Here is an 11601-nt window from a genome sequence, read left to right on the forward strand (position 1 = left end):
CCCCTTCCCAAACATCCCTTGGGTCTTGCACAGCCGTGTGCTGGGTACTGCAGGCCCACAGGAATGGGGATCTTTGGAAAGAACCCCAGAGCCAAATTCTGGACTTGTGCTGGATATTAAACACTTCAGCACCTCTAGTGTGACCTGAACACGGCTATGGCATCGCTGCCTAAACGCCACTGATTGAGGTGATGGCCCAAAGATGGTCACTCGGCTCTTTGCAGTTTGGGATCAGAGGGAAACCAGTGAATGACAGACGGAGTGTTCCTGATAGAGCAAACACAGGGGAAATGAGAGCTACAGACCCCTAAAATACTTCTACCACACGCCTCCCACTGAAGGGAACAGACTGAACAAGCAGAAATCCCAGCACGAGTGCTCCAACAGAAAATTTACAGAGTGCTGAAAGTGAGAGCCACCCTGAAATGAAGTCAGTGTGGCTGAGGCTTTGAAGCAGGCTGCCCAGCCTCCTGGATCCTGAGCCCAAACTCATCCAGAAACAGTTTCCCTGTTTCCAGAGGTGCTGAGCAACTTGGTGTCGGTGAGATCCTCAGATGCTGCGTGCGTCTGGATTGAGATGCTTCATTTTTAGGAGCTGGCCTTGGAGGGGAAAAGAATATCAGCAGGGTGCCGAGTCCTGGGGGTGGTGGATTTCATTCCCATTTGCTCCTGTTCCCACAAATTGAGGAGCTCAGGGGGTGGGGGCACAGCAGGAACAGGACCAGCCCAGAGACCGTGCCGTCCTGCGCACATCAGCCAGCTATCACCTCAATAAACTTTTTGGCTATTGCTGACCCAGAGCATATATGAGCAAGTGAAAGGCAAGTGGTGAAAGGATCTGTATAACATTACTAATCCCGTGTAGTGCGCTCGCTGAAAAGGCCAGGCAGGTCCTGCTGCTATTGTGTCCTCTCCCCGCAGCTGCTTGCTTCACCCTCCTGCTTTTATTGAAATAAAACCTGAGAGCGCTGCTCCTCAACTGGTGACACCCACAGCAGAGGGCGGGGAGGGACAGGGGCACCAGGGAGGTCCCTGTCCCCAAGGTGGGGATGACAGGGCTTTATTTTTCAGCCCTGAAGGGCAAATATGTGGCTTATGCATAGGGGAGGGGGATGGACAGGGCTCCTGTGGCCTCACGACCTGCAAATCTGCTGGGGGAAACAAAGGCGAACCCTGAGGTTGCCACCAAACCTAGCTGGGGGAGGTGCCTACATTTTTCATTTATTTATTTTATTTTAACTATTTATTTGTTTATTTATTTATTTATTAATGTTTTAGCAAAGCTGCTTTGGTGTGAAGGGAATCAGCCGGCATCTCCCATGTGCAGCCATTATTCCGGTGCGCTATTTCCCCTTGCAGTAGTGGGGAGCGCAGCGGGTGCTGCTCCTATTTGTGGGGCCTCACCCAACCTGCCCAGAGCTGTGGTCTAACAGGCATGCAACGACCAGCTCAGAGCAGCAGATTTTTCCTTTCCTTGGTTTTGAACAACATTTCAGAGAGTGGTTTTATCCTAAAGTCCTGATGGATTTCAGCTTAAACATATTGAACTGAACAGCCTGTTTTCTCTAGACTCCCATTGTATCAGAGGGGGAAAAATACTTACTTTTTTCCTCTGTGTCAAATTTTCTCCAGTGGCTTTGGTATGTTAGACCAACCCTAGGCTAAGATTTGCTCGTACAGGCTCTGTCCTGTGAAGTGTGAATCACTGCGGCACGTCTGGGCACCCGGTGGTGCACGGCACCTCTTGTGCAACCTCGCTGGTGCTTCTCCAGCAGATTCATCGCCTAGTAGTTGTTAAATCAGCATAAACTCTTTCTTGAAGTTTGTCGGCATGTTGAAATCCAGCCTCCTCAAGGAAAAAAACTACTGGTTTCACTAAAATGTGACTCAAGGAATGCGAGGGGCAGCTCGAGAGCCCCCAGGCCTGGGTTTGTGCGTAGATTGGTGTCAGATGCTCGGCCCGAAGCAGCGCCTTGTGGTTAATGTCCCCAGAGGTTTTGTTTTTATTCCTTACATACTCTGAGATTTTTCTCAAGCATGCTACTAATAGGAATCTGAAGTGTGCAGCTGCCTCCTTGTGCAGAGCAGGAAAATTGAAATCTAACAGCTCCTTCTCCTGCAGCTCTGCACAGTGTATAGGTGTATAATGTGTGTGCATGTTTTATTTTCTATCCAAACTGGAGGAACCTCTTGAGCTGAAGCCAGGCACTGCCTTGATATAGCCCAGAGGAGTGTCCAGCCTGGACAGCATGGATCTCCACGGCAGGAATTACACCGATCTCAGCAACGGAACAGGCGAGCGAGGGCAGCAGGGCTGCATGGGGACTCCGGCTGCCTTTCTGCTGTGAAACTCTTGCTGCCTTTACCGTTTCTTTTCTTCTGCTTTTCTTTTCAGCTGCCCAGGGCATGAGGAATTTCAATCTGTTGTGCATCGAAACCCAGTTAAGATCTAGCAGGAGCATCACGAGAGGTGGGAGTTGTGTATGAGCTGGGTGGGCCATTAATTAGGTGCAAAATCTGTCCCTTTGGGCAAGGGCAGAAGCTCCAAGCATAAAAGAAATGCAGGCTCACAGGCTCACCTGACTTTCCCTCTATAACCCACCCTCATCTAGCCAAGATCTCTTCTAACTCACTGCCTTTTCTTTGCTTTTATATACACCTGGGGTGGTTGGTTTATATTTATTTAGTGTAACCCTAGAGTAGTGGCTGTAGGCACAAGGCATAGCCATTGCTTGTGTAGCTGGATTCCTCAGTATTTAAGTAAAATCCAAATCCTAAAATGAGAAAGGGAATTAAACAGGACCAGAATAATGTTTTCTAATCCCAGTGTCATCAAGTTGCCCTGACTCTAAATCACCCTCCCTGATTTAGTGTTTTTCCCAAAGCAAATTTCCCACTAAAAATGTTATTAGAAATGGCTGGAGTTCCCTGGTGGTTTAAGGAAATTTAAGAGCAATCGTCAGCTTTTTTAAATATATTTTTTATTACTTTTTTTTTTTTTCCCGTTTGTCTTAGAAAGAAATATGAAATCTGCATGCAACCTTCTAGATATTTCAAACATTTAAATAGCATATGATAATTTAGCAGTACAGTACATTATACAGAAAGATAATATAGGGAGACTTCCTATAGTGTATTTACAAACGAAAAGGTAGTTTTGTTATTTTATTTTAAAAAGAGGAATGCACTGCTTAACATTGAAGTATTACATTCAAAATAATGAATATGTTGTATTGTGACTAAAACATATATAGGTATTTATATGTTTGCCCTATCATATTTTTCATAAAAAGGTACCTTTTAAAGGCTTTTTTTTTTTTTTGCTACAAATCTAGGAAATCATACACAATAGTCTCAAAGCTTAAAATGTCTCAGTACTGAAGCCACAAACTTCCCGTAAGAACTTCAGGTGGGAAAAAAACAAAAACAATTTCCTTAGTGGTAATAGAAAAAACCAACCAACCGAGCTGGAAATGCTTTCTGATGCGGGGATGTGTGGTTCGCTTTGCCTCGTAGCCAGACCCCGAGTCCGTAAGAGAAGAGGTACACACAGGATGGTCACACGCACTTGATGACAAGTCGAGGGACCTCACGTCAGGCTGGGTGGCATCTTGGTGGCACCCTCCTCTTCGTCCTGGGATGAAGGCGATGCCCCGACAGGCACCACCGCCTTCCCAGAGCAAAAGGGTGAGGGACACGGCTGTAAAATACCTGTACAAACCTTGCTGTTTGCCTAATGAGCTTATAAAGCTCGATTGCAATCATAGTGTAGTATGAATGAATAACATTAAAAAAAACAAAAACAAAAACAACAAAACAGAACAAAAAAAAACCAAAACAACAAACTCTTTGAAATGCAAAGCATGAGTTTTCCCGACCTCAGTACAAAGCAGACAGATGTGAAATCTGAAGTGCAACAGATGCTCGTGAAATCTGGAAGCCTTTTGCACGCGGCTATAAAATGTAAAAACTGACCCTTGGTAAAAAGTGCTTTATAATAATATAGAATTTGTCTTGTGTCTGTGAGAGAGGAATAATCTTCTGCAGAGCCCAGTCCTACACCAGCCAAGGGAGTCCTTTCCATTCCTCATGCCGCTTCCTCTTATTCTTCATAAACCCTGGACAGGAGGAAAGCCAAGAGCAAAGTATTTAAACCATGAATGAAGCAGCTCCCTTCCAAATAATTAAAAACCAGAAGCCAGCCTTTTAGCCTCTGCTTAAGTAAATTAGGAAGCGAGTTATTGATGTGCTCTGCCACAGCTATTGGGACGTGTAAGATGAGGAAATCCCCATCCTATAATACTCTTTAACCGCTGGAGAATCCGTCCCGCATACCCACGTATGAAGTACATCACGAGTTGTATATTTGCACTAGAATGGATAATAAATTAACAGTACCTGTCATGTTTGCAATAACAGCAGACTCCGTTTTATTTTTTTTCTAGTTTACAACCTGAGGAGAAGACCTGGCAGAGCTGTTTGATGAAAAATCCCTCTCTTGCAAAGTCTTTAGGTGGAAGCAGTCTTCCTTGGCAAAAGGAAGGGGAAATCCAGGAAAAAGGAATGGGAAAAACCAGGGGCAATGCTGCTTTGGGGAAAACATTCATGCTTGACTTCAAATTCCCTGCCTTCCCCTGGGGAGTAATTCAGTGGGCTTGGTGCAGCTGGCCCAAAGGCACTGACAAATTGTTTACTTATTACGGAGCTTTGGTTTAAATCAGGCCCTTTACGTCTGACACATCCACTTGATGCTGCTTCGGCTGCAGCCTAGCTCGGCTGCTTTGCTTTGGGCTCTGGAGGAGACGGTGAGCAGCAGAGGGGGAGCCTGCACCTCTCCTGAGCACACAGCTCGGGGCTGAGCATCCTCTGTCATTTTAATTGTGCCTTTTTTTTTTTTTTTTTTTTTTTAATTGTTTAAATGTGTTAAAAAAAAAGTTGATGCTGTGTTCATCATCCAGGCCCCGTGTAGCTGCACTGGAGCTCAGTGAGCCCTTGCTCATCTCTGCAGGAGATGGGGCTTGCAGCTCACTGTCTGCACTTAGATTTGGCTTGGGGAGTGAATTCCCCAGAGGGTAAGAAGGGTCGGGCTTTGGGGGGACTGTGCTGCACACAGAGGCTCTTTCCTGGCCGTGACAGGAGTTTGGCCATTCCCTTCATTATGGCTAGGGGTTATAACACCAACCATCAGGCATTTGTTTCTCTCCTTCTCATCTATCTAGAACTGACAGCTTGCAAAAAAAGAAATTAAATCCTCCTTGCAAAGGAGAAGGTGGTGGTGCGTTTTACCAGCAAGTCACTTTTCCCTGGGAATGATGCAGTAGTTAAAATTGGCACAGATTTGTGGCATTAGAAGGTGTAAGTTCTGGTGTGTGTGACATGAAGTGGGGCAGTCTCTTCCCTGCACGGCTGACTGCTTTCCTTGTGACTGTGTGGAAGTAATTTAGCTTTTCATCTTGGCTTTTTACCCGTAAAAAGGAGGTGAGTGCATGTACGTAGCTGAGGACATCAGCTGACAAATAGTTTAACAGAAAACAAAGACTATTTATAGCTGTAAGAGCCTAATCCTAAAATAGAAGGGAGGAGTGCATGTGGCAGGAAAGAAATCGCATCGAGCATCCGCTGATATTTGTAGGTTTGGAAATGAAATGCCTCCTCTGTGACGGATGCAGTGGTCGCAGTGCGTGCCTGTGCACCACTGCTCGCCCCCGAAATTTCCACCTGCGGAGCAAACTCACACTTACCTGCCTTTCTCCTTCCATACTCTGTACCACTTCAGCAGCCTCACCGTGTTTTGGCGTTTGGGGTTCAGGCAGTGCTGCTGCTCGCCTCTGACCCGCGTCCACAGGGTCACGCTGCAAGGGAAGCCAGCAGGGGTTAGGGGCACCGCAGCAAGCCCAGCCCGCTGCTCACCCTCCAGGAAATGCCCACATCCCTCAGAGCGTTCACCCAGGCAGGCAATAACAGGGTTTTCCCGCTGAGTTTTATGGCAGGCATCTGAGTTGTAAAAAGGCTGGAGCGGATCTTCAGCTGTTATCAATCAGTGCGTGTCAGCCCTGTCCACAGAGCTAGGCTAAGTCGTACCAGATGAAGACATACCCGGTATTTTTAATCAGGGAGCTCGCTCTGCCTGTCTGCTGGATATTTTCTTTTGAGGTTAATAGCTGACTTAATTAGGGTTCAGTCAGGCAGCCGCAAGGTCCTTGCAGGAGAGGGTTCCCTTAGGCTCAACATCATTGCATGAAAGGGAAAAGATCCGACCTGGATCATCAATCCCCCCGCAGTTCTCCCCAGTCAGCAATATTTAAACACTTGCAGATGGCAGGGTGCCCACCCAGGGGTGAGCTTTGAGCCCAGGGCACTCAGTGAAGCCCTCCTGGTCAGTCTGCCACAGCCGAGGTGATGTGGGAGATCTGGAGCTGCTTCCCAAAAGGGTGGCTCTCCAGAACTATTAAGACTGCTACCATATCTCAGGAATCAAAGTCAAATGGTTTTCCATTTTTGTTACTCATTTTTTTGTGATCAAAAACCCTACCTAAAAACCTAAATTTTTTTGTTATTTATTTATTTTTTTAATTTTTCTTTTTCTTTCTTTTTTTTTTTTTCTTTTTTTTTTCTTTTTATATTTTTTCATTTTCTGTAAATACTGTCTGTAACAGGGAAACGGTTTTCAATCTAACCAAAATATTGTAATGGAATTAGTTAAACACTGCTAGAAGCACGAGCAGAAAAATGGCAGAAACCCAGACGTATCTATGAATATTGATGGGATTCTAGCGTGGTTTGGTTCCGAAAGGAGCTGTATCTCCCCCAGCCCAACAAGAAGCCCCTGCAAGCTTTCCCAGCTCCCCTCCTGGTGCAGAGAGGGCAGCCCTCACTCAACATAAAACCCTGCAGGTTGCCTCTCAGCCCAGCTGAGGGGCTCACCACGTTTCCTAGGTCAGTGTCGGGCTCAATTTCTTCTTCCCATCCAGCTAATCTCCTTCCCTGCTTGCTGTCTCCACTCCACGTCCAACAGGTACAAGCTGAATTCATCAGAACAGGGCAATTTTGGGGTGATTTGTTGCCAGGACTTGGCCCTTCCCAAATGCATAGAAAAACAGCTGATGGCCTCGGAGAGCCTCTGGGGCTGCAGACAACAGAAGGGCAAGGTCTCTGCTGAAAGCTAGGGTCTGTTTCTGCTCTAAGGCACTCTCAGCCAACCCTGAGGAGATAGTACATTGAAGAGGAGGAGAGCAAATCCAGGAGCTCACTGAAGGCACGAGGCATGCAAGGTTTAAGTGACTCGAGGTTAGCGTGACGTTTCTCCATCCAGCAGCCACCTTCCTGGCCGTGCCGTCTGCACTGCCTGATGTCAGAGCTTGGCTTGAGTTTCCTGTATGACAGAGCACAGGAGGTATTTCCAGAAAGTGATGGACAGGCTAAATCTCGGGAGGAGAGGAGCAGGAGCAGTTCTGGAAACCAGCAAGTCCCAGTTGTGCACCAGGAGTGAAGGAGGGCAGCTCGGGGATGGCTAGAGCAGTGAGGAGGAGATCCATGGTGTGTGTGCCTCTTGGGGAATGACCGAGGCTTTTCTCACAGACACTTTGCTCTGATGCTGGGTGTAGGTTTTCTCTTCTGGAGGTGGGATGGCAGAGGGGACATGCCTGAGATGTCCCTGTGGTCCCCAGTGATTCCTGTGCGCTCCCTGGTGCTGAGGGCACAGCCTTGGGTGGTGGCATTTTGGGGCACCCTGAGCTAACCTGGCCCTGCTCTGGTCTCCTGGCGATGCCCCCTTAGGGTGCAGGTGTGCTGCAAGAGTTTTTTGGCAGGTGTAAGGGGACATTAAAGGACACTACAAGACCTGATACTCTGGGCAAGGAGTTGGCTGAAGCTCCTTTCTTACATAAAGGTGTCTTACACCTTTATGAGCTCCTTCAGGTGGGATTTGGGTATCTGAAGGTCCCTGAGCCCAAATCCTCCTGATGTGTCCATCCCTCCAGCACTGGGACGAGCACCCCTGGGTCAGCATGTGACACCCCAGAGCTTCATGCCCCACACATCTTTTCTGCAGCTCTGCCTACGAGAACCCTGTCCCCACACATCTTTTCTGCAGCTCTGCCTATGAGAACCCTGTCCCCAGGGCCACCAGGGTCCTGGTTTGAGTCCTGAGGGGTTTTGACCAGGCCAAGGACTCGGTTTGGCTCTCTCTTACGCTGTGCCACAGCTCTACTGGAGGGTGTGTGGCCAAAGACACATTCCTTCCTAAACTGCGTCCGCACACCCACGTCTAATCTGCAAAACACCACGAACATCACGTTCCTCTCACGTGAGAAGACACAAGAGATTTTGAGGAGGGCAGGAGGGGAACCAGCTTCACCGACTCATTTCAAACAATCACCACAGCAACAAAAACGGGGGTGCAGGAATTCAGCTCTTCCGTGCCTCGTCCGGAGACTCCTGACAAATTGGCTCTCTAAATATTAATTTAAGCTTGGTTTCAGCATGGACCTCAGGTTTTGTTGGGGTGGCTGGAAGGGCAGTGGTGGCAGCACGTCAGCTGGCCCCGGGGGTGTCCCCAGGAACACGGGAGAGAGATGGGATGGGATGGCTCTGTCCCAGAGCTGCTGTGAGCCTCCGGGCTTGAATAGCATCAACCAGCCTGCACGTGTGAGAGGTTGCTGATTTCCCAGCTTTCTTTTTCAAGCGAGAAGTTGCATCAATGAGCTGTATTTCCTCACCCGGGTGCTCCCCTCCCTGCTGGCTCCTGAGCCTGGCCCTGCCGCTCGTGGGCTGCAAGGAGCGCTCCCCTGCACCACGCTAATGCTGCTCCAAGGTCGATGCAAAGAAAGTAAAACTTCAAGGAGCTGATTTGGGCAGCGATGCTCCTCTTCAGGTGCCGTTAGCTCGTCCTGGCTTCAGAGAATTGGGACTGAAGGTCCCTGAGCTGTGCCTTGCTCATGGGGATGCTGGTGTAAATCCGGAGAAGCCCTGTGTGGATGCTCCGTCCCTCCTCCGTAGCCTCTGTGGAGCCTGGCCAGCCATTTCTGTGGCTTCTGGGGTTTTGCCATGATTGTGCCAGTCCCGTGGGCAGGATTTGGCCCTGGGGATGTTACAAAGTGCAGTGTGGTGGGGAAGGGTGCTGAGGTCCTGTTACAGCAGCTTTCTGAGATGCTGTGTTGTGAACGCTGGAGTCAGTCCGTGGCTTTTTGGGGTGTGCGGCTGCTCTCAGGATCCTTTTTTCCCCTCTTAGGTGACAGGAGCTCATTGCAGTCTTCTCTGTTAACCTGCCCCTCTGTTGTTATCCAGCCCCATTTGCTGGTGCTTTGTAGGACATTGTAAATTTATACAAAACAGGACAGAAAAAACCCACAAACCACCCGTACTTAAAATGAGGGGGAAAAAACACCTCCTCTTGATCCAGCCATCAGAGATCTCAAAAATCGCTGTACCTGCCTTGGTTTAATTCACCAGGGCATTGCTTTGGGATCTCAGCAGCATTGTTCACAGCTGGCAGCGAGGGTTGAAGGGAAGCACCCGCTGATACCTGGGGTGCTCCCACCGGGCATGGGGGGATCGATCACCGCCAGCCGAGGCAGGCAAAAAAAAAATAAAAATAATCAGGCTCTGTCTGGGATAACAACTCCTTGCAGAAGGCACCATGGACCAGATTCTGCTCTTGTTCTTACTCTGCTCATCCAAAGAAACTTGAGTGAATAGTTCTGGGTTTTACAGCAACAGCTCGCGGTCGTGTCTGTCCCTGTTTCCACTCAGACTAACGATTCTCCTCTCCTCGCTGCCTGCTCAGGAACTAATCCTTTGAGCAGACAACTCTGTCAAAAACTGATAGCTGGGGTTTTGATCAGAGTTACAAATTTTACTGCATCTGTTACAGCAAATGACTGTTCCTGGGAGTGCCACGGCACGATGAAAGCAGAGAACAAAGAGGGAACTTGCAGGGTAAAGCAAGGCAACTCAGTGACAGGGAAACAGGGCAAGAAATGAAGGAAAACTTACATAATCATCTCCTCCACGCAAAACGGGTACCTCGGCTTTATTTCCAGCTTCCGTACATTAGAGAATCTGATTTTAGGACCTTTTCTGGAACATTTGCACTTTACGCCTGGAAGAGAAGGCATTTACTGCAGAGCCTCCTGCATACCAAGCGTCCCTGCCCGCAGCCTGTGTGCCCCTGCAAACTCCGGCTCGGTCTTGCAAGCCTCAGTGGAAAAAGCTGAATTTTGCAACTCTGTTGAGCTTAAAAAGGGTAATGCTTCCTTTGCTACGTCACACGGAAAGGTAGCGGCTCCCTGAGAAAGGGACTTCGGAGCACTACGTGTGTTCTGGGGCTCGGGAAATAGGGGAGCTTTTGAAAGTGCACCTGCTGTGATTAAATGTGATTGCGTTTAACAGGAGGAAATGAAAGAGTCGGGACTCACTTAGAACTGAACAAGCAAACGCAGTTCTCGGTGAGGTTCTCACCGCGCTCGTGTCTCGCCCAGACTTTGTGGGACTTTCAGTCCTTTTGCCTCTCCTGGGTGCTCCAACGCATTCGCAGCCAGACAAAAGCTGAGCATTTTTTTTTTTTTTTTTTTAACTGGGGTTTTTGTGCGCAGCAGAAAGCGGTACGCTGGCAGCCTCGGTGCAATTCGTGCCACCACGTCCAACCCGGCTCTGTCTTCCCCGTGCAAGCCACTGTGAGTTTTCAGGAGATATTGGAGGTGTGTTCCTGAATGACCAGGGGCACAGCCCGGTGCTCAGCACCGGGGGCTGTTCGGCTTGCAGGGAAGCCCCAACTTTGCCGTTTGCACTTCCCCCCTGTTTCCACTTTTGGGGCCACCCACAGCTGCCTTACACCTTTCCGTGCATCACCTTCCCGACATGCAGGGGACCGCCAGACCCTCCTCGGAGGTCTCAGGAAACGAATCAAAAAATAGTGGAGAAGCAACCCCCGGAGAGAAGTTTAAATAGGAATAGGCAGAAAAACAAAAACAAAAACAAAAACAAAAACAAAAAACAAAAAACAAAACAGACCCTTACCTTCCGCGCTGGCTAAGCACATCGCGATGAACAAGAGGAGCAAAGCCGCTGTCAGGAGCTTCATGGTGAGCCAGCGGGTGCCTCAAAAGCGCCGGGGGGGTTAATTTGTCCCCTCGCCGGGTCCCGTCCCGGTCCCGGTCACTGTCCCTATCCCAGTCTCTGTCCTGGTCCCTGTCCCCGGGGCGGCTGCGGGCAGGGGAAGGAGCGGCTGCGGGCGGTGCTGCTGCCCGAGCTCTGCCGCTTTCCCCCGCGTGTCCTCTTTTAAAAGGGCTCATTTAAAGCTGCCGGCTCATTAATATGCAGAGCGACCGCGCGGCTCCCTCCGCTTCCCGGCCCCGGGAGAGAGGGCGGGCGGCGGGGAGGGGGCGAGAGAGAGAGGGAGGGGAGGGGATGGGATGGGAATGGGGTGGGATGGGATGGGGTGGGAAGGGATAGGGCAGGATGGGGCAGGATGGGGTGGGGTGGGTGGGATGGGGTGGGTGGGGATGGGGTAGGATGGTACAGCACATGGGATGGGATGATTGGGATGGGATGGGATGGGATGGGATGGGATGGGATGGGATGGGATGGGATGGGATGGGATGG

The 11601-nt window shown here is 49.4% G+C and overlaps 1 protein-coding gene across 1 annotated transcript; it reads right to left on the reverse strand.

The window, feature by feature from the left end:
- Positions 1-3279: 3279 nt before the first annotated feature.
- Positions 3280-11367, reverse strand: CXCL14 (C-X-C motif chemokine ligand 14). The gene is made up of 4 exons (XM_084535531.1): positions 11017-11367; positions 9994-10099; positions 5742-5852; positions 3280-4118 (listed from the first exon to the last, which is right to left on the reverse strand). The coding sequence occupies exons 1-4, from the start codon at positions 11078-11080 to the stop codon at positions 4103-4105; spliced, it is 297 nt and encodes a 98-aa protein (XP_084391657.1). The 5' UTR covers positions 11081-11367; the 3' UTR covers positions 3280-4102.
- Positions 11368-11601: the final 234 nt, after the last annotated feature.

This window comes from Aythya ferina, assembly GCF_964211825.1.
Source record: "Aythya ferina genome assembly, chromosome: 14".
Lineage (NCBI taxonomy): Eukaryota > Metazoa > Chordata > Aves > Anseriformes > Anatidae > Aythya > Aythya ferina.